Raw genomic sequence first — 24,055 nt, forward strand, 5'->3', positions numbered from 1 at the left:
GTATAAAATAATTCCAGGAAATGAAAAGTATATTACATGATTTTATTTTCTATTGGGTTTTTAACTCGAACAGAATAGAGTAATATACCAAATTTGAGTGAGCTTTGGAGTTTTGAGAAAGAATTAAAGTACAAATACATGAAAAAGCTTAGCCACTGAGATATTTCTTATTTATTACTGCAAAGATCTGATTGTTAATAATGTCAAATTGTTTTAGCATTTTGGATCAAGAGATGATTAATTGATTAAGTAGAATATATTTTGATTTATATATGGCTTAGGGCTTGCCTTTTTCATTAGTTTAGTCATAACAACATTTTTCAAATTATAAGATTAGACCATTGATATTCAGGAAGGCTACAATGACGATGGGATCAGCTAGCAGACATTTAGAGCTTACTATGTAACAAGGCCCTGCTAAGAACCTTATATATAGCATCTCACTTATTCTTCCCAGTAGCCCTATGAAGTAATAACTATAATTTTTCTCATTTTACAGATAGGAAAACTGAGGTACAGATAGCTTATGTAAACTGTCCCAAACACAAGGCTTTTAAGTCATAAGAGCTACACGAACCCATTCTGTTTGACTCTAGGACCTGGGCTTTTAATTACTGCTTCATGCTGTAGAAGGTCTCAAGACCTTTTTGAGTCTCTTTCCTGTGTTCATGAGTACCACTGTACCGTAGATTATCACCTTAAAATATGATGTAGTTGGAAATAAGTGACTCCTTCAGGTTCTTCATAATTTTTAATAGGAATAAAGTCATTTTCAACCCTATTAAAATTCTTCAATGAAAATGAGACTAAGGGCCCACATTTATCAGATGCTTACTTGGTTCCAAATTCCATATTAAGTGCCCTTATGCCTCAACTCATGAAATCCTCACATTCAACCATTGAGGTAGATACTTGTTATCTAATTTTCTAGCAGGGGTTTAGGGAGCCTAAAATTTTTAATTTATACAACTAAGAAGGAAAGGAGCAGTATTTGAACTAGACCATCTGACTCTTGAGCCTGTTCTTATAACTACCTCAGTCTTCATAAATTTAGATGTCATCACATTTCCTCATTACACTAGTATTTATTACCCATAACTTTCTCTAGAGCTCCAGAATCAAAGATGAGGTTTGTTGATATCTAGTATATGAGCGCTATGACCTCATGGACAGTTTCTTCCAAGGAACATTTATTGGATCTTGGAGCATAAATTCGTCCTTAAAACTTTTTTTTTAAATAATGGAAGGCTCCTGCAAACTTGTCAAGAAATCCTTTCACCAGCCTTTATTCTTAGAAAGGTTGGTTTAATAACCCCCCTAGTGCCTTCCAACTCTTGAGTTTCCTATAAGTGTTTGTACTCGTGTCTCCTCGCTTTCTCTAAATCATACTTCTATTCAGAGCCACTTGTTCTGGGCATAGTAACACACCTGTCAACCTATTCCACTTCCATTAACATTTTATCATTTAATGAGTAGTTTTTGTCCTGGCTAGGGTAATGACTAGGTTATTTTTGGTGACTCATAGAAAATGTAGCAAAGTTATTTATGTCATAAGCTCAACCATTGCTGAATCCAAAAACTCCTTAATTTATCCAAAACTCTTCTTTCTGGCTAAGAATTAACCCTTCTTTAGCTCACTTTCTCCCCATTTATTAAGAAATGTTGTCTCTCTTTGGAAATTGAGTTTTCTCTATTTAAAGAGATTATTTTTAATCACTTGAAGATAGTGACTTGATAAGCAAAGATTATAAAGAACCCCCGGATTCATCAAGCACGTGTTGTTCGTCAGCTAAGACCAATTGATAATATTGAACCCCACGGTCAGGCTCTCCACATGGGTGACTGAAGTCTGCAAAAGTCTTGATTATAAGTCAGTTGTGTCAGGAACCTTCCAGTTCCTTGTCATGCACCAAACCCAGGTTGTTAAGTCCATGTATATCAAAGTTCTGCTTAATTTAGGGAAATGTTAGTCTTTGAATTAATTAACATTGCTCAATAATATATTTCAATCTTCGTATGACAAGAAAGATTAGTTTTAATGTAGGTAGAATTCCAGTTTCATGTGTTATATGGAATTACATAATGGTTGCAAAATTTGTTTAAAATTTAAAAGCCCATAGATAGTCATTAGCTTTAAAATGCAAAGTGGTGTGATTTTTTTTCCTTTTGGTATCAGATGTAGACGTTAGGGTTCTAATAAAGCCAATAAAAGACTGTCTTCACCCCATTGTGACAAAGTGTATTTTTGTTGTTCATTACTTCAAAAATCTATTCTTTTTATTATGGGAACAAAACCTGAACCTAATAGGAAAATCAGAAAATATACTTTCTAGTCATATGGCCTTGGGCAAGCTTTTTGAGCTAGTTTTCTTACTTATTATAAAATAGGAATGATAATGTTATCTATGTTCTCAAGGTATGGTGAAGATTAAATGAGGTAGTCTCTGTAAGAAAAACTTTTTGTAGCAGGCCTAGTACACAGTTATGAAGTACTTAGCTATTGTTTGTTAATGTTTAAATTTTACTTTGGTTTTTACAAAATGGAATCAAATGTATATGTACATAACTGAATAACATTCTTATGGAAAAAGTTGTTTTGAGTTTTGGACATTCATGTAGCCCCTTTCAGCTCAAGAGGCTGCAGAGTGAGAATCCAACTCAGAAACCATGCTGGCCATTAAACATTAAAGATATCTTCACAATGGCAAGGAAGAATCACCTTGCCTTGTGCTAAATACTTAATAAAGTCCCATCAAGTTGTTTTACTGAACAGAATTTTATTATCAATGGAATAATTTTTACTGTGAGTAAATAAAATCTAGAGGTCCTGTTGAAAATGTGTAAAAATTCTGAGTAAGAAATGTTGGCCTGTATACCTGTTTATTTATATAGGTTTCTTTCACTTTTGCTGTTTATTTTCCTTCTGTTATTAGAGCATAGTCCCTGTTGATTGTTTTATAGGTCCACTCGGCTGTTGAAGAAATGGATGGATTAGATGATGTTGAAAACAGCATGTTGTATTACAATCAAGCAGTCATTCTTTATCATCTGCGGCAATATACAGAAGCCATATCAGTTGGTGAAAAACTTTATCAGTTTATAGAACCTTTTGGTATGTTATCTGTCAAGTCAAAAATGTCCCTATTGTCTCATACTTACAAAGGTCTCTGGTGTTTTTACCTAGATAACCTAAATCAGAGAATTACATGTCAATAAGAAAGAAAAAGAGCTGTGTCAGGTTTTCTTAATGGTTAGAGAAGATAAAAATGATACCACTTTTAGATGAATCCAGGTTTTCTTTTAGCATGCACCCACCCTAGTTTTGAGGATAACTGCTAAAAATGCTATTTCTAATTGGAAAGGCTCGCTAACTTTGTTGTTGTTGCTATTTAAACACCACCTTAGTGTACCTGATCCTTTCTCAATGTATTAAGGAAGGCGTGTTTTGAAATGTTAGGGGACAGTGTAGAATTTTATTTTGTCTATTGCCTAACTGAAATAGAGTAGATAGTATAGGACTGTCTGTTTTAGCTTTTCTGTTATCTTAACAAGCTTACAAGTACCAGCCTCAAGAGCAGGAAGAAAGGTAAGGGCAAAGGAAAAAAGTGGGAGCAAATAAAGCAGCAAAGGTGGACCCGGGAAATGGTTGTTAGAGAACACTGTTGGTTTCTACCCACAATCAGTCAGATTTCAGTTGTGAGTCACATTCTTGTCTTTTTCTCCATGGTTACTTTCTTTTAAATTCAAAACACTAATGCAAATTCCTGATTTATAAACACCTGATTGCTGATATAGTCACTACAGGACAGGTAGGTGGTGGTGGACTGTGATGGCTCCTCTGTGATGCTTCAGGAAGACTTACAGGGTTGTCTGCTGCTGACAGCTGCTTGAACAGGTGCTTTCTGTGGCTCCAGCGTGGCATTTTAAGGTGTTGCTCTTCTTTCTCCTAAACGTGAAGGCATGGTACCTGGACAGACTGGGCTGAAGAGACCGCAATGGTGAAGGACTGTGTGAAGAGTGGACAGTTTCTGTCTTTTGAAAAGCTAGAGTCAGAATTATACGTCCAGGATGACACAGATGTATTTTTCTATAAAGCTGCTTTTTAGAATTTCCGGAATAGTTCATGAAATCCTTTCCCTGTGGCCGAGTGGAATCTAGCAACCAGCCAGTATTCAAACTCATTTTTCTTCTTTGAAAATTATTGTTGTTGTTTTTTGAACTTTCCTACTTGGATTCTTAATATATATTTATTGAGCATATAGTACGGGCCAAACACTGTTCCGGAATCTGAAGATAATGCAATGAATAAAACAGAATAAGCCTTTACTCCTGTTAAGCTTACGTTCTAATGGGAGAGTAAGCAACACAATAAATATAGTGTGAGGTAATTCAATTCTGTGAAGAAAAGCTAAAATTGGGTAAGAAGATAGAGATCGACTGGGATGTTCTTTTTAGATAAGGTAGTCAAGGAAGGCCTGAAATATGACAGTATTTGAAAAGAGACCTGGATGAAGAGATTAGGTGAGCCATGCCACTCTTTAGAGGAAGAGCATTCCAGCCAGAAGTAATAGTATATGCAGAGAACCTGAGGTCAGCTTGAGTTTGGTGACTAAGAGGAACAGGCAGTTGTGACTGGAGGTAGGTGGGGAGACTGGTAGGAAATGAACTCAGAATTAGCCAGGAGCAGAACAGGTAATGCATTGTAACCTAGGTAAGGACTTATTGTTTTAAGGGGGCGGAAAGCCCTCAGAGATATGTCCTCTGCACATTAACTGCATTGATTTCAGTTTTAAATGAATTCCACTCTGGCTACTGGTAGGAGTAAGAATGGAATTTGGAGGAATTGTTAGGAGGCTCTTAAGGGCTTTTGAAATTTTCTGTTCTTGATTGTAGCAGCCTTCTTTTAGACTTAATTTTTCCTTTTACCTTCTCTTCTGCAAGGAAAGGAAGTAGTGTTATGTCATACCAGGTATACTCTTCCTCTCTTGGTTGGGCTCGTCGTCTTCTGAAGTCCTTGTCTTTATATTTTCCTGTTGGCTATTGCAATTTTCTGATATACTCCGATCTATACCTTGCTTTTGTCCCTGTAATCAAATTGTTTCTTTTTTCCGTTTCTGTATCTAGAAAGGAAATCTATTTTCTAGAGTCAAACCTTTTTAGAGTTAAAAGGAACCTCAGGTGATCACCTTGTCTCCCCTCCCCCCACCTTCAGGCAGGTAAAGTATTCTCCCCATTTTACAGGTCAGCCAGCTAAAGTCTAAAAATTAGTTCAGTGATGTGCAGAGGCCACACATCTAGTAAGTAGCTGAGCAGGTACTGGAATTGAGGTTTCCTTCCAAACAAGTATGTGCACTGATGTTTGGTAGATATTTTGCCTAAGGAAATTCACTTGCTAGAATCCCCGAAATGAGACACTCTGAGAAGTCTCATAGAATGGCATTTGTTGACATTGCAAGTTGCTTTCATTCATGGCTCTAGGTGATAAACATTCTTTTAAGTAAATAAAGACTTAGGCTTTGTTCTTTAAAGCTTTGGAGAATAGTGGTTTGAGATGTTTGCTTCACTTTGGATTGTGACTTTTCTTTTCCTGTTTTCTTTTTTCCCTTTCCAGAAGAAAAATTTGCCCAAGCAGTGTGTTTTTTGCTTGTAGACCTGTATATATTAACCTACCAAGCTGAGAAAGCTTTGCATCTTCTTGCAGTCCTAGAAAAAATGATTTCCCAGGGTAACAATAACAAAAATGGAAAGAATGAGGTGAGTGTTCTGACATGATCAGACTAAAATTTAAATAATGGTTAATATTTGTAGTTATTAAATATTAACAGCTTTCTTGAAATATAATTCCATATAGTATGGACTGTAGTTAATAATACTGTATTGCATATTTGAAAGTTGCTTAGGGAGTAGATCTTCAAAGTCCTTATCACAAAAAAATTTTGTAACTGTGTATGGATGTTAACCAGATTTTGCAATATATGCAATTACTGAATCATATTGGACACCTGAAACTAATATACTATTGTATGTCAATTACATCTCAAAAATTTTTTAAAATACAAATCAAAAAATTATGCCTACACTCAGATGCCTCCACAAGCTAGGTAGAGAGTGACAGATAGATTAAATTTTTGATTAATGACAAGATGGAAGGAAGAAAGGAAGGGAAGGAGGGAGGGAGGTGTAATTCACATACACAAAATTTACCATCGTACCGTTTACTAGTGTACAATTCACTGGTTTCTAGTATACTCACTGAATTATACAACCATCACTACTTTATTCCAGAACATTTTCATCACCCCGCAAAACCCTGTATTCGTTTATAGTCATTTCCTTTTATCTCTTTCTTCAGCCCCTGGCATCCACTAATTTACTTTTTATCTCTGTGAATTTGCCTCTTGGGGATATTTCATATAAATGGAATCATATGATATGTGGCCTTTAGTGATTAGCCTCTTTCACTTAGCGTAATATTTTCAAAGTTTACCATGTCGTAGCATATACTTCATTCCTTTTTTATGTATTTCATTCCTTTTTATGGCTGAATAATATTTCATTATATGGCTGTGCCACATTTTTTAATTCATCAGTCAATGAGCATTTGCATTTTTGGCTATTATAAATAATGCTGCTGTGGATATTTATGTACAGATTTTTGTGGGGGCTAGAGTTTTCAGTTCGCCTTAGTATATATATAAGAGTAGAATTGCTGGATCATATGACGACTCTTGGTTTAACCTTAGGAGGAACTATGACTGTTTTCCAAAGTAGCTGAGTTATTTTACATTTCTTTCAACAACTTAACGATGGTTTCAGTCCCTTAACATTCTTGCTAACCCTCGTTTATCTTTTTTAAAAATTGAAATTATCCTAATGGGTGCGAAGTGGGATCTCATAATAGTTTTGATTTCCCTGATGACTAAAGATATGTGTTAGCATCTTTTCATATGTGAGATATTAGTTTTACAGAATGCAAAGATTAGAATTAAGACAATAACATTTCATAATCTGGTTAAACAGGGTAGCTTTCACTAGGGAAAATTTCATCATCAAAGTTCTTCAAAAAGAGCGCCCATTTATGACGACTGATTCTCACCCTGGTGCATGCTGAGAGCACTTTTCAGTGCTCACATCTTTCACTTGGCTTGTGCTTCTGGTTCTCAAGGGATGGTCTCTCTTCTTGCTCCTATGCTTTTGTTAAAAAAAGTATTATTTGCAGAAAGTAGATTGTCAGTACCTTTCTATTTATGTAAGTTGTTGAGGTTTAAAAACAAACATCTATCATTGCTTTTTTTCATTTTAACAAGTGTGTATATGTAAGAGTTCAGTTAAATAATCTTAATATTATTCATAAACACTGTAGTAAAATATTTCATTTTTATATTTAGTACTTGCGATAGTGAAATATAATTCAGTTCAGCAGATGTTTGTGTGCTCTGCTAGGTGCTAAGGTGACAAAAATGAAAACACTGCAATTCTTACTTTTCAAGGAACTCAGGTCAATGGAAGGAGAAAGACTGAGCAAATATATTCAGGGACTGGGAGGAAGGGGGATCGAGAATGTTTCAGAGAAGCTCAGATGTTTGATTTGGCCTTCAAAGATGTAATAGTTTGACGAATCAGAAAAGGAAGGCTAGAGCAGGATAACCATCCTAGCAGAGGAGACAGCACAAAAGATGTGAGAGTGGTGTGTTGGAGGAATTCTGGTAATCCGAAATGGGTGGTGGTGCCTGAGAAATATAATGGAGATCAGCAGGAGATGAGATGAGCAACTCAAATATGGGTCATGTTGTGAAGGACTGTGAATACTTTACTAAGAATTTAAAAGTATGACATTGGCAGTGTTTATACCAGAGAAGATTTTTAGGAAGGGAATGACATGATCTCTCCTGGGTTTTGCCTGAGTAATACTCCTGTTTTTTAAACCTAATCTATCATTATGCTCAACAGTGAGCTTCTTATAAGTAGAGTTGCTTGTCACCCACTCTGCAGTATTCCACCTGAATTTCTGAGAATGGGACCTGAGATTCTGAATTTTAGAAATGCTTTCTAGGAGATTCAGAGTAGCTCACTTGGAAGTCAGTGATATCATTTTGGTTAACTTTGTTTCACTACCCTACAGGCTGGTAATAATACCAACAAAGATGGATCCAATCACAAAGCTGAAAGTGGAACTCTAATAGAAGCTGCAAAATCAAAGATACACCAGGTAGCGTAAACTTTAAGAGAGGTTATACATCACATGTATTTACTTGTGTTATGAATGATGAGGAGTGTGATAGATCATTGAAAGCAGTAAATCATTTAAGGCATATGTATTTATTTGGCTTTGAAATATTGTATTTTAGAATATATTTTGCTTAAGGTGATAGTGCCATATCATTTCTTATTTATTTATTTTTTATGGTGACATTAGTTAACAAAATCCGATGTTTCAACTGTACATTTTAACAATAAGGCATATATATATTTACATTGTGTGTTCACCTCCCATAGTTAGATTTCTTTCTGTCACCACATATTTGATCTCCTTTACCCTATCTACCTTCTCCCTCCCCTCTCCCCGCTACTCTCTGGTAACCATTATATATCATTTCTTTTATTTACTGTATAGAAGATTGAGAGGAATAGCCTGAGGATATATAAAAAGATGAAATCAGTTTGTTGAATTTTTAAAATCCATTGTTAATTAGCCATGTGCAGATAAGAATTGGTAGGATTTTTGCTTGGAACTTAAGTATAAATTTTATTCTACCACGTTTTTAGTTTTTAGAGTATATTCCAAGAGTACAATAAAAATAGATTAAGATAATTTTAAACTTGCTTTTGTAAGTAACTGGTGTAATGATGGTGTGAACAGATTGGGTTTAAAGTCCTTAGTGAGAAAGTAAGACTGCTTTGGTATGTGAAGTCCACCATAGTTCTCACATACCAGCGCTTTTCCTCTGACAGTATAAAGTAAGAGCGTACATCCAAATGAAGTCTCTGAAGGCCTGCAAAAGGGAGATCAAGTCAGTCATGAACACAGCTGGAAATGTAAGTTTCTTCTTGACTTTTTTTTCAACTTTTGGCTTTTGTCCTAAAACTTTCTTATTTGAACAGTATGTACTTGTCAGTTTTAAATAATTTCTTAGTCTGTTACACTGTGTATGTACTGTCAGGTATAACCTTGATAGTGACTTGTGAAGTAATGATCGTACTGTGTCTAAAACATAATATAGTGTTTCTTATTTGAAATTATAACAAGCATTTCCCCTTGGTATGTAGCCTTCAAAACCATCATTTTAACTAGCTACATAGTCTTCTGTAAGTGGTTTATCACAATTCACTTAAAACATTTACTATTATTAGACACTTCATGATTTCTTTTTTTTAGATGATACTCAAAACATTTATTAAAGATTAACAGTCAAGTTGTAGCCCAAACCTCTCCCTTCCAAATGATCTTTGGCTTTACAGTAAGTACCTTCAGTTTGACTAGTGCTAGAGTATTTGAGACATAATTACTCCTTCCTTCCTTCCACTCTCTCCACCCCACTGAGAAATAACTTTTAAGGTGGTAGTGGGAAGAGACAGAATTGTGAACAGTCTTGATGCCTTTTGGAAAACTGTTAATTAAACGTTTGAAATCAGAAGGAGCTATGGTTGGTAGTAGGAGTAGTTTAAGAAAATCGACCCTAGAAATCTCAGGCAGGATCCGGATTTGCCACTGGGTCAGTGTTCAAGTGATTTTTGAGGAGAACAGTTGCAGCCTAGACCTGAGGAAGAAGACTTTGAGGAGAAGAGAGAAAGGCATAAGTAGCCAGCCGGCCATTATCAAACTTTTTTTGAGATAAGAGACATGACCCCTGCCTTAGGGTGCCATAGTCATAGTGGAGAGACAAATAGGAAAATAAATCATTGCAATGCAAAGTAACAGACATACCTAAATCAGAGAACACTTCAGGAGGAAATACTGCCACCTGGAAAAAGTCTGGAAGGCCCTTATTTCCTCAGTGACCAGAAAGCAGAGCAAAGCATGAGGGAGAATTTAGAAGGAAAGCCTGTAACTAAGCTAAGAATAATAATGAGACCAGGATTCCAGATGTTCTCCTGGGTGATGTTTAGTCCCCGGATCTCTGCATGCGTTTGCATTCTAAATAGGTACTATTTAGATGACCCTCCACCATGAGGATTCTTAGGAGAAGCGAAAGGTGATCTGCAGTCCCCAAAGGTGATCTTTGAAACAGTAAGATTAGCTCTCAAAATAAGGCATACTGTTAGGAAATTTCTCCGTTCATAGAATGATACATTTTTTTGCTACTCAGAAAAGTATTTGATGAATTGTACTTCTTTGTATTCTGAAGGTGCATTTGTATCCTAAAAAATAAAGAAGATCACCAGTCTGTCTAAAAACCATTAAAACGAAGCCCCTAGTTTGAGTTGTTAATATGGCTTCCAGTTAGTGTAATAGATAAAGACAGTTGATACTTTGCAGACTGTATTCCTCTACACATACGTTGTATGTATTTTTTAGGTAGACCCTCACTAAGTCAATTTATAAGGTCCTCTGCCAGGTTTCACTTTTTTTAGATTGTGAGAGTAATGGAAAACTTAAAGACTGTAGTTTTTGTAACCGTGATTTAACTGATTCATTTATATTCTCGAACATGTCAGCACAGCAGTTATGATCTTGTATTAGGCACCTAAAAACAAATCATAAGTAACTTATATTTTCTTTACAGTCTGCACCCTCTCTGTTTCTTAAAAGCAATTTTGAATATTTAAGGGGCAATTATCGAAAAGCTGTGAAGCTGTTAAACAGTTCAAACATTGCTGAGCATCCAGGATTCATGAAAACAGGTAAAAGAAAATTGAAATTTTAGTATTCTTCCTGGCTCTTCTACCCTTTGTTGCTTGTTTTTTTTTCCCCTAGACAGCTCTTCAGAATGTTCCTTTGCTCATTTTTTAAATGAAAATGTTTTATTATTTCTGCTGCAGATTTCTGGAATTTTACTACTTGTTTTAATTTTAGAAAATGTCTCACTTTTTCTTTTATTTTTCTTTGCTCTCACTTGCTCTTTCTCTCATTTTGTTATTTAATAATTTTAGAAATTATATCCAGAGCATAAGGTCTTTGGACTTTTGCTTTGTAAAGTAAGCCCTTTTAAGGAAATGAGATTATAATCTTTTTACTTTTCCCTTTTCTCCTATAAAAGCAATGAAAAATATGATTTCTTTAGACCATTAACTATAACAAAAATATTTCTTATGAAGTTAGAAAGGCAATCACTGTCATCTCTTCTTATCTCTAGAAAGTTTTAATGAATCATTTGATATTATTGGTAAAATAAAAGGTAAAATTTGTAGCTGTCAATTAAGTTCATATTATTGCTGTTTTATGAGGAGGAAGGAGGAAAATCAATTTATTCAAGAAATGAGGTTAAACTATTAAAAATGATTTGTACCAAGTTTAAAATGCAAAAGCTGAATATGTTTTTTGATTTGTTTTAATTCTTTTCCATATACATGCACAGAACACAAATGGAAACATACTCAAACCTTCCCCCATTTCCTCCTTTAGTTCAGTGGAGTCATAAAGCATAGAGAAAGGCAGTTTGTCCTATTATAATTATCTTGGCTATTCCTTTGTTCTGAGTACTAATTCTAAATTTAAATTTTTTAATTTTGTTATTGTCATGGTTTCTCCTCAGAGGACCACTAACATCCAAACACTGAACCGATCTCTCAGACTAAACAGATAATATGCTTTGAGAAAATGTTAGGATTGTCTTAACACAGATTTGAGAATTGATATTGGCAATTTCTAAAGTGAAGTCAGGAGCAGTGCGTGTAGTTGATTAGTCAACAGTTATGATAATAGGAAGATTTTTACATAATAGTTGTGTATTTTATATATTGATTTTTTCATAATAATTTTTAAATATTTGATTTTTTCCCATATATAAAATTTAGTTTTTTGTTGCTGATATTTGCATATTAGAGAAGATTTAAGAATAAAATCATTTTTTAATCATTCACAATACCACTACCCAGCAGCAACCTTTTTAAAACATTTTAGTGTATGTTCTGCTATCTTTCTTCTAAACATAGTTTTTCTCTTATTTAAATATTACTGCTCAATTTTAAAAATTTCAAAAGTCAACCGTTAGTTTTTAGGATTAAGCATTGAATGCCCTAATTATTAATTTTATCAATCTAGTCAAACATTTTATATCATTGAGGAAAAGATGGACTATCAGTAAATTGTTTTAGAATGTTTGGGAAACTGTTTAGAAAAAGGAAACTAAAGCTTGCATTGCTTTCATTATACCAAAATAAAATCATGAGAGATGAAGGATTAAAATGTAAAAAAAAAAATCATAAAAGCAACAAAAGAAAACTTAGATGAATATTTTATTTTGTGGTGGGGAGGCCTTGATTAAACATTACCCAAAATCCAAGAACTATAGCACTTAGAAAAGATTACTAAATTTGACCACATAAAAATATAAAACTTTTTATGATTAAAAACATAAACATACACACATTGGACCAAGTCACAAGACAGATGACAAACTGGCAGTGGGGAAATACTTGAAGCAGATGTGACAGAAGTTTTCTATAACAGGTAACCAGTGGAAAAACATCTGTAACCAAATTAAAAAATGGGTATAAAATAGGAGAAGGCAGTGTTCAGGATAAGAAATACAAATGCCCAACAGACATGAGACAATAGATGCTTAAAGTGTGAACTAAAAGAACAATGGAGACTTACAGTTTAACAAGAAAAACAGGATTTTATATATCTTGCTTTATATATTCTTACTATTCTTCATTTAATATAGTTTGAGTATTTCTATATATGCTTCTTTTTTTCCATTTTCTGTGTTGTATTTCGTTATGTGGATGCAATACATACACATTAATTTACTCAAATATTTTTATTTTTACATTTTTGTATTATTTGCCTACAGGTACAGGCAAATAATACAAAAATGTAAAAATTTAATTCTGGATTAAATCAGAAAACAAAATAGCCCAGCTAATTAAATCATCTTGCAGGGTTGGTTTATCACCTTTAATAAATGATTGTTTTTTAAGAAAAGGGAGTTTACAAAATTTTCAGGTTTTCTAAATTTCAAATGCTTTGTAAACTGTTCTGTAGAGACTAAGCGAAATTGTATATAGAATTAACTATTGTTGGGTAAGCCGAATTCTTATATGCTGTACATCAACAGTAAAAATTGTGGACAGATTTATTTGTGCTTTTCTCAGGTGAATGCTTGCGATGCATGTTCTGGAATAATCTTGGTTGTATCCATTTTGCCATGAGCAAGCACAATTTGGGGATTTTTTATTTTAAAAAGGCTCTACAGGAAAATGACAATGTCTGTGCACAGCTCAGTGCAGGCAGCACTGATCCAGGTATGTCCTTTGCTGGGGGACAGTTTATATTTTACTACTTGAGGAAAGTAAGATTTTAAAGAGCAAGCATCTGATCAAAATGTATGCTATGTGTATCTACGTACAGGTTACACTGATCCTGCCCAAACGTTTGATGTTTTTAGTAGCTATAGCTACTTTTAATAGGAAGGAGTTGAGTAATTATCAAACTTAATTCACTTTTTCATGCATTTGAAAATCAGTAATCCTATGTGGTAATGTTAAAAAACAAAATATTTTGTTAAGATTTCTTAATTGTGCCAAACTAGTTTTACTATAGCTTCTTTTCAGGGTTTCACATGTGGTACTATTGGCAGCACCCGACAATCTTTAAGCAAATTCCTGAAATTTATTCCTTTAATATTCATATTCTATAGATCCTTGATCTGAAATGCTTGAAATCAAGCAGTCGTTTAGCTTTAATATATTATTAAAAAACTGATGAAAAAATGTATCCAGAATCACAGATAGTCTTGTTTTATTATGGACTGTGAAACTTCGAATAAGTGGGTAAATAGTCATTGTAGGTATAGTACGTTAATTTTTATTTCCATAATAAAGTTCCCCAACACCTTAACATTAACTGAATATTTCTGGTTAAGAAAAAGCACACAATGATTGATAAATTGATTCACCAAACTGAAAGTAAAAAGAGTAGAATCTTACAGGATCTAAATATGTGGGAAGGTTCAAAGGATTGTGGATCCTATCTCTTTGCTTTGCCTTCCTGGAACATTGTTGCCTGAGGAGCTTCTCATTTGTTGGCAAATGAGAAGAGACATCTCATCCCCCACCAGCACGGACAGCTGCAGTGACTGGAGAATATTTGTGGGGTTAGGGCTGGAGATCAATGGTGAGAGCTATTAAACTTCAAATTGGAGTCATTAGTATTAAACAAGGTAGTGTTTAAGTTCTTAGTGGAATAAATGCTTTCATTGTAACTGTGATTTTAAGTGTAATGATTTATTCTCATCTAATTTTTATCATTAGGCAAAAAATTTTCAGGAAGACCCATGTGTACATTGCTGACCAACAAGAGGTATGAGTTGCTGTATAACTGTGGAATTCAGCTTCTTCACATCGGAAGGCCCCTCGCCGCTTTTGAGTGCCTGATTGAAGCTGTTCAGGTTTATCACGCAAACCCCCGCCTCTGGCTACGGCTGGCTGAATGCTGCATTGCTGCCAATAAGGGGGTGAGCGCTGCTTGGGTATCTTTTTGAACCCACCTTCCCCCACCACCCACTGTTATATGGAAAGCAAAAAATACTTGGAAACATCCAAGATGTCATCCCCTTTCTAACTCAAGGAATTTATAAAAATAGTCGTCTGTTCTTTAACAGTTTGGATAAAAAAATTTAAGTTTATCAAGTCATTTATTAGCATTCTGGTTCTTGGTAAGTATGGCAACATGTATCAGCAGACACATTAAAGATCTGAAGCCAATAAGGTCCTGTCTGCTGGAACAGTGATCTGCTAGCCACTGGGGCAGGAGCCATGCCATCTGCCAGTGGGATGGGTGTGTGCACCAGGTGATTGGAGAAGGACTAATGATAACCTAGTGAATGTGGAAACAACTGAGTTAGACTGCATCTCCTTCAGTGCCTGGGAGCTTTACTTTCGATTCAGTAAATGGTTAAGAGTGGTGGTCCCCAACCTTTTTGGCACCAGGGACCCGTGCTCCTATGAGAATCTAATGCCTGATGATCTGAGGTGGAGCTGAGGTGGTGATGCTAGCGCTGAGGAGACGCTGCAGATACAGATGAAGCATCGCTCGCTCCCTTGCCGCTCACCTCCTGTTGTGCGGCCCGGTTCCTAACAGGCCATGATACTGGTCCGCTGCCCCGGGGGTTGGGGTTCCCTGGTTTAGAGTTCACGGATTACCAGGCTGTTTTCCTCTGACACATGCTTATCCACAGTGACTGAGAAATAGGGCAGTTTACATCAGTGTCCATGCCTAGATTATCTCCAAATGGCCAGTGGAAGCCTTTGTATCTCAAGTGAAGAATAGTCAGTGGGAGGCGGGGAAGACAAGTTGTATCAGAATTACCAGATGTCTGTATCACTCCCATTTCCTACCCACCCCCTACCCTTGCTGTGCTCTGTGTGTACGTGGAGATTGTGGAGGTATGGCATGAAGTTTTGCCTGGCCTGACTGCAGTAGGTGATATAAGATGTTTACGCCTTCTCTTGTTGCTAAACAGCACTTCCTGAGAAACAACTGCAGAAACTAATGAGTTTAAAGAAGTACGTTTGCCTGGTAGGTAGAGTACACCCTACTGGAAGAGATGAGTGTTGTCTTCGAAAGGCTATAATGATTTATTTCATTGTGCTTTTCCTTTGACAGGACAATTTTCATATTTGATAATTGTTAAATTAACCAACAAGCAGTTCTAGACAGAATTTATACTTTTTAAAAATAAAAGGATTTCTAGAAAGGACTATTCTCTTTAATCCGTTCATGGATATAAGTGTCAGAGGCCTTTATTTCGTACAGTTATTGGAAACCAGGGCATTATGTCTTCCTGGGAGTAGAGACATATAGTAAGGTTTAATATTTTCTTTTCAAATTACTTACTTTTAGAAATAGTACTTTTAGGATTGTCTTCTATGGATTTTGTTATAAGGTCTCCCCATTTTCTTCTAGAAAGTTCTAAATTTGCAATTTTTAAAAAATGGTAAAGATGACTTGGTTGCCGTAAAGCGGTAGATAACTAGAACACTCACAATCTGTGCTATAATAATGATTTATGATTCCATAAATAATAATCATGTTTATCCTTCTAAAAACGATCTGGGGTGACCTAAAAGACAGTAAAAACAACCCCAAAACACTCTTGAATAAAATCAGAGCAAAATCCCAATAAGAGTCTATAAAACCAAATAAGATTCTATACAATTAATTTTATTTAGTCAAGACAGAACAAAGCGGTTTATACCCTCAGAAATAAATCCATTTTTGAATTAAATGAAGCAACTTAATTGTTAAGTTGGTAATGCTCAGGAGATCACTTTGTCCTGTGTACCTGATGCGTGTTGCTTCAGACCTCTTGGCTGAAGTGGGGCTTATGTTTTTCTGAGTACTGTGTAGTATATGAGAAAAGATCTGCCAAATATAAAACATAGACTCAATTGTAGGGAGAATATTTGACCAAGTTAAGAGAAGACTATTTAAAATAGAAGACTATTTTTTATGGTGTGTATGTGTATACACATACACATACACACCATTTATTTTTCTTAGTTCTGAAACTCAGATTCGTTAGTGCTATTACTTCCAAGGCACTATAAAATAATAATACGTATGATTCTTTTACATTAAGACTGCTGATCTGGTACTTTCTGACTGTTGGTGTATTATGGTTAATTATTGTGGATTCATAGTTCCATTTCATCATTGTTTTTGTCTGTTGGGTCACCAGAGCCAGCCATCTGATCAGCTTGCATGGCCTTGGGGATCAGGGAAGAGATCCCTGATCTGGATGAATCATTATAAATTTATCACCACCACTGGGAAGAGAAATTAGAATGGAAGTCTCTCCAATAATGGTTCAGAATATCAACTTTTTCTTATTTTTCGTTAATATTGTATGGCTTCCTCCTTGACACAAAATTAGTTCCAAGCAGAGCAGTTTTACTGTATTTTTAAGCATTAAGTAATATTTTCTTTTTAAAATGAATATACAGTGAATCCTTGTTTTATTAAAAGTCATATGTAGACGCACAGCTATAATGTTACATTAATGAGCACTAAGTAACATTGCAGCAACACTGTGTTTAAAGAAAGACTTTTGCAGCTCTGCAAGTTTATATGGGTTGGCTCCAGCTTGTTGCTGTTTATGAGAATCTGGATGACGTTGTAAAATGATTAGTTGAGATTCCACATGCAGGTAAATCAGAGGCAGAGTGAAAGGTGAAGATATATGAAATTGGCCGCATTAAGCTCCTATAGTGAGATAATGTATCTTAATAAAATATCCTAAAATTCCCTCTCCCTTCCTTACTCTCCCCCTTCCCTCCCTATATAAGTAGCTTTTATTTTTCATTTTAATGATTATAGAGTTTGGAGATTTTCATTTCCTAGAAGGCAAGAATTGTGCCCATGTGGATCTTAATGTATGTAACTTGTTAGAGTTTATATGTTGTTGGCAATTTAATAAATACTTTCAATTAAGAAAAAGATCTGTTTTAGGAAGTGGAGCTGCTTCTCTTCTTTTTCACTGTGTTTGTGGCTCCCTTCTTCACTTTGATGTCAAAGTATCCAGAATATGCAGCATGGTGCCTGGGGTTTAGACTGTTCTAAAAAGTTGTTCTAACTAAATGCTTGAGTCATTCTTAAATTGTTTTTTTTTTTTTAATTAGAATTACCTCATTAATAAAATATAGCATATGTCTTTGAACCCCATGTACTCTTTTTCAATACTGAATATATTACCTGTATCACCAAAAACTCCACATTGATGGACCTTAAGAACTCTCTTAAAGCAACTGGAAAGGCATTAAATCATTTTTCATACCCCGTTTTACAATTTCATTCATTGGAGATTATTTGTATTTTGTAGACTTCTGAACAAGAAACTAAAGGTCTTCCAAGTAAAAAAGGAATTGTACAGTCTATTGTTGGTCAAGGCTATCATCGTAAAATAGTTCTGGCATCACAGTCCATACAGAACACTGTATATAAGTAAGTATTTTGCAAAGAGAAAGTGTATATACTTAATACTATTACACATAATGTTACTTACATATAAAAATATGCTAAGATTTATTTCATAGGAGGAACTACTTTATAACTAGGTTTTATTGCTGTTTCAGCATAGGTCCGTAGTGAATGTTATCTGACAGTGATTTTGGTTTATTACATCCACGGGTGTGGAAATTGTTGATGGCCTAAACTCTGTCTGGTCAGTGCCATTATTCAGAATGTCCAGAAGAGGGCATCTTGATGTTTCCTCGTTATAGTTTATCATTGTTACTTTTCATTTAGGTATTTTCTCATAGTCCCTAAAGCTAATTCTTAGTATTAAGAGAAAAAAGTATGAATACATAAAGCATCCAAAGCAACATAAAGTTGTCACATGTAAGAACCTTCTGTTGAACAACTTTTAAATACGAACATTTTTATCTTGTATAAAGATTCCAATTTGGAGTTGTTATTTCTAAAGTAGCAGGCTTTGTGAAAAATTTGCTGCTTTTTTCCTTTTCCAAAAAATAAAATTGTTCACTGCAGTTTATAGTTTTTCAAAAGGTTTTAAATAGTATCTAGCACATAATATTTTTTAGTCTTAATTTTTTCAACTATAATACAGATTTTTTAAAAAGGCTTAATAAGATAAAGCATCACTTTTCTACAATTTCAAAATTGTTACTAATTTTCACATTTTTATTTTTTTCTAATAAAGCTGACTCAGTCTGATATAGCAAACCAATAGAAAGTTATATGAAACCTCAATGAAATTATAAGAGATAATGCTACATTTTGAAAACTTTTAAAAAAAGGCATTCTCAAAAGTAAAAATCAACCAAAACAAGGCTCCAATATGAAAATTTACTTTCTTCCCTTGTTTCTAGTTATTATACCTGTCCTGGCCCTCATTATAATTTTTCTTGTCTGTAACTCCATTACATTAACATTTATTTGACAGATATCCTTCAAGTTATCTCCCGTCCTTGGTCCTGTTGCTAGAGACACAATGTGTACAATGTATATACTTGCGATCTATACTTTTTATACGTTATATATAATATTTAGGATTTGGGTTTTTAGCATTCTCTTTTAACTGCTTATATTAAAATTTCTACCTATCACAGGGCAGAGTTTTCATTAACTATTATATAGATTTTATTCTTCATGATAGAAAAGTATTATTTATAATTATGTTATTTACTTAGCTAACTTGGTTTTGTTCTTTTAAGTGATGGACAGTCTTCAGCCATTCCTGTAGCCAGTATGGAGTTTGCAGCCATTTGTCTCAGAAATGCCTTGTTGCTTTTACCTGAAGAACAGCAAGATCCAAAGCAGGAAAATGGGTCTAAAAACAGTAATCAACTAGGTGGAAACACTGAGAGCAATGAAAGCAGTGAAACTTGCAGGTATTTTGACCTCTCAGAACCTCCTGGCAAAATCCCTTCAGGACTTTATTTGTAAACCTCTGTCCTTTCCGTGAATTCCTAAAATCTTCAAGCTGAATGTCCAAAATCCTCTATTTTGAATAATAACATTTGGATAATAACTGCTCACCACTAATCTCCAGAATATTTCTATATATTTCTAGTTTTCTAGTATAAATTAAATATTATACTAATCTGTAGAGATTGGGAAAGCCTATCTAGTAATAAATAAAACTAACACCATTTTATGTATAAAAAGTTCTTTTTATACTTGGCACCTTTAAACTCAAGTCTCCCATCCCAGCATTTTTTCTTGATTATAATAGAAATATATGTTTAATGTAGAAAATTTGAAACAAAATGGTGGGATTTTTTTTTTCCTCCATCAAGGGGTTATGTTTTACTGTAGTTGGTAAAAGGCAATCAGAAGAATGAGAAATGTGTGAAAATCTCGGAGTGGTTTTCTTTGTGTAGTAGAGATATTGTTTTCATTTAGGTTTTTAAATGCAGTATTGTGTACTGAGGAAAATAAACTCATATTCAGTATAGCTTAACATGTTAGTGATACCAAGTTAAGCGTATTTAATTGTTTTGGCTCTTCTACACTTTTGTCATAAAAAATTGCATGGGAGCAGAGATAGAAAAACAAAATTTTACATTTAATTGTTTATTTGTTGCTCTTCATAATTAAGAGTCTTTCTTTATTTAGCAGTAAAAGCCATGATGGAGATAAATTCATTCCAGCTCCACCTTCTTCTCCATTAAGAAAACAGGAATTAGAAAACTTAAAGTGAGTATCTAAACAAAATTAGCATTGCATCTATTGAAACGAGCACATTGTTTTTAATCTCCCATATTCTGTTAAATTATGAATTATATTGATTAAATGTCAGATGTTAAGCTAACCTTTAAATCTTGTGACAAAAACTACTAGTCAGAATGTATTATCTTTTTAATAAATTGTTGGATTCAGTTAATATTTGTTAGGAATATTTGCTTCTGTGTTCATGAGAAAGGTTGGTCCATACTTTTTTTTCCTTGTGATGTCTTTGGTCAGATTTTGGCTTCAGGGTTATGCTGAACATATAAATGTGTTGAGAAGTACTTCCTCCTCTATTTTCTGAAAGAGTTTATATAAGATAAATATTATTTCTTCCTCCAACGTTTGATAGAATTCACCAGTGAAACCATCTGACCGAGGGTTTTGTTTGTAGGAAATTTTTGATAATAAATTCAAATTCTTCAATAGATGAGTGCTATTCAGATTTTCTATTTCATCTTTGTTAGTTTGGGTAAGTTATATTTTTGTCTATGTACATTATAAGCCCCATTATTTTTGCTTTGAACAGTCATGTTTATGTTAAAAAAAATTAAAAGGAACACAGTAGTCTTATGTTTAGCTACATAATTACCATTTCCTGATGACTTTAGTTTTCTTAAGGTATCATTTCCCTTCTGTGAAGAGCTCCCCTCAACATTTCATATGGTACAGGACTTGTTTTGCTAGGTTTTCTTCTTCTTTTTTAATCTAGAATTGCTTCTGTTTCAGCTTTATTCCTGGAGGATATTTTCACTGAATACAGAATTCTAGATTGGTAGTGGGGTCCCCACCCCTTTCAGTCTGCTCTTTCAAGTTGTCACTGCATTATCTTCTGGCCTCTATTGTTTCTGATTAGAAATTCACAGTCATTGTATGTAGGTGACATTTTTCCCTCTGTCAAAATAGATTGTTCTTCAGCAGTTAGAGTATGATGAGTCTTTGTTTTTACTTGCTTGGATTAGCTGACTTTTTAAGTTTGTAAAATTATCTTTCAACAAATTTGGGATATTTTTTACCATTACTTCTTTGTATGATTTTTGGAACTAGGCTTAATAATACAGCATTACTTTTAAGAATTATTTCAATAATAGGAGTGCAAGTTAACATGGAAAGTATGAGCCATTCTTTCTTATGTTTTTCTCTATTAAGTTCAAAAGAGTGATGAGAGTACAGTTAAAATGTTTATGTATTGCTGATAGCATTGTATATCGATGCATTACTTTTGGAAAGTATTTCATTTATTCACAAACATTAGTGCTAGTCTTATGTAAGGTACAGGGGAATCAGGTAAAAAAAAAGCACTGCCCTCAAAAAAGCAGATGGCAAACACTTAAGAGAAAATTATATTAATAGGTTAGTTATTAGATGGTGAGATTTGGGGTGTTTCTTCTTGTGATAATTTATCACTCTTGTAAGTGCAAAATGGCCTCACTTTAAAATTTTGCATTTCTTTCAGTCTGCTCAAGGTGCTCACTCTGATGCCAGGGTATATTGATCACCTATAATTCTTTTTCTATGAACCTCTATTTGTAGAAATTACTATTTTCATATTGGGTTTTTCATCCTTTTCATTTTTATAGGAGTTCTTACATATTAAGGAAATTGTTTTTTACCATTTGTCTTGTAACATTGTTTATGATATTTAGTTTTAAAGTTGCAGTTCGTGTTTTATAATCTTATTTATCAATTTTTTTAACTTTTTTTCATTTCATGCAATGTTTAGAAGAAAGTCCTTGCCTCTAATATTTTTAAAATAACTTATCAGTGTTTTAGCATTTGCACTGTCACACTGTCACAATCACCAATCTAAATGTTTGTTTCATCTTGAATTTATTTGATATAAACATATGTTAGGGATCTAGCCTTGTTTTGTATAATTTTTCATAGTATAGTTCATTTGATTAACTTTATTTAAATTCCAAAGTAAAGCATGGAACAACTGTAAAATGCTAAGATGTTATGTCTGAACAATTTTAAATGTTTATGTCTAAACATTTTTATAAAATGGAATATGTATTTCTGTTTGTATAAAAAAAATCTGGAGGGCTCTATATCAAAACGTTTATAGTGCTTATCCTTAAATGGTGGTAACTGATATTTATTTTTTTATTGGATATCTGTTTTTTCTAGTTGTTTTTTTTTAAATGAACATATTTCATTAATGTCAGTGACACCACACCTTACATATCTAGTGTCTTTGGAAGAAAGACTGGCCAGCAGATGTGCCAGTCTGTGGGCTCAGCACTCTAAGCACCCTGCTCAGCACTCTAAGCACCCTGCTCAGCAAAACAGCAACTTTTTATCTCTTCATTTAATTCTGTGAAAGTATACGATAAATTCCTATTGTCAGTAATACCATCTCTATACTGGGATGGAGACACACACACACACACACACACTTTCCCACAGTATCCTATTGTCAGGAAGAAAGAATTAATCCTCTGATTATATGGAGGAAAATCTTAAACCTCAAATGCAGTTAGAAATGAGGAGTTAGTTGTTTAAGGTTTTGAAAGTAGTGTTTTGGTTTTTCAAATTTAACAAAGGTAATTAATTTTTTTTTCGGTTATCTTCAGTTATAATCAAATTTCTTGAATTCTTATTTCTTGTATGCATCATAAGGTAGCAAGAAAATAAAAGTACTATGACAAATTACCAGCGAAACAATGGCAAAACAAGATACTCATAGCACAACACATTCTTCATGTGTTTGTGGTGATGCTGGTATAAACAAATCTGCACTGCCAGCCATATAAAAATGTAGCACATAAGTTATGTACAATACATAATACTTGATAATAAACAACTATGTTACTGGTTTATGTATTTACTATACTATACTCTTTTATCATTAGAGTGTAGTCTTTCGACTTACTAAAAAAAAAATTTGCTGTAGACAGTATGCCATGTTATGCCAGCAGCAGCCTCTCACATCTTGTGTTTTCCATGTCTTTTGATTGCATCATTTTCTCTTATGCTTGATTTATTCTCATGTTTTATATAGTAACATGCTGTGCAGTAACACGCCTGTAGCCTAGGTACAGCATGAGGCTGTACAAATTAGCCTAGGTGTGTAGTAGGCTAGACCATCCAGGTTTGTGTAAGTGCACTCTGTGGTGTTCGCAAATGATGAAATCACCTAATAATGCATTTCTCAGAACGTGTCCCATGTTAAGCTGTGCATGGTTATAGTACAAATGGTTATACAGTATAAAGTAAATCTTGTCCTATCCCTATTGTTTTCCTCTCCCCTGAGGGGCAGCCACTGACCAGTATCTGATATGTCCTTCCAGTGACACTTCTTGTGCCTGCATATGTATATAGGGTGGGGAGTTTTTTACGCTACCAGTTGCATAGTGTTCACATTGCTCTATTCCTCATTTTTCCCATTTGACAATACTGTGTATCTTTAGAGATTATTTGATATTGGTGCAGATCTCTGTTTTCCTAATAGCATAAAATTGTGTTATATGGATAGCACATAACTTATTTAACATTCTTTTATATATAGTTGTTTATAATGTTTCAGTCTTTGCTATTACAAATCATGCTGCAGTGAATATCATTTTACATAATTTTTAAAGGGGCTCCTTAAGAAGGTATTTGAAACCATTTTAAAACTTGATTTAGGGAGAGGGGAGGTAAATAGGGTATAAGGGGTCAAATATGTGGTGACAGAAAGGAATCTAACTATGGGAGGTG

At 34.2% G+C, this 24,055-nt stretch overlaps 1 protein-coding gene across 4 annotated transcripts in view; it reads left to right on the forward strand.

Annotated features, from left to right (window-relative positions):
- The window catches only part of CNOT10 (CCR4-NOT transcription complex subunit 10), a 53,433-nt gene that overhangs the window by 12,040 nt on the left and 17,338 nt on the right, over positions 1–24,055 (forward strand). For 3 of the 4 annotated variants that reach the window (XM_011362081.2, XM_023534466.1, XM_023534395.1), the window contains 10 exons: positions 2,962–3,112; positions 5,612–5,754; positions 8,123–8,209; positions 8,953–9,036; positions 10,725–10,842; positions 13,258–13,407; positions 14,416–14,618; positions 17,985–18,106; positions 19,339–19,515; positions 20,243–20,323. In XM_011362081.2, the coding sequence (XP_011360383.1) occupies positions 2,962–3,112; positions 5,612–5,754; positions 8,123–8,209; positions 8,953–9,036; positions 10,725–10,842; positions 13,258–13,407; positions 14,416–14,618; positions 17,985–18,106; positions 19,339–19,515; positions 20,243–20,323 (1,316 nt within the window). The remainder of the gene's footprint in view (positions 1–2,961; positions 3,113–5,611; positions 5,755–8,122; positions 8,210–8,952; positions 9,037–10,724; positions 10,843–13,257; positions 13,408–14,415; positions 14,619–17,984; positions 18,107–19,338; positions 19,516–20,242; positions 20,324–24,055) is intronic. The other variant, XM_023534424.1, reaches the window with a different exon arrangement.

This window comes from Pteropus vampyrus, unplaced genomic scaffold (assembly GCF_000151845.1).
Source record: "Pteropus vampyrus isolate Shadow unplaced genomic scaffold, Pvam_2.0 Scaffold1, whole genome shotgun sequence".
Lineage (NCBI taxonomy): Eukaryota > Metazoa > Chordata > Mammalia > Chiroptera > Pteropodidae > Pteropus > Pteropus vampyrus.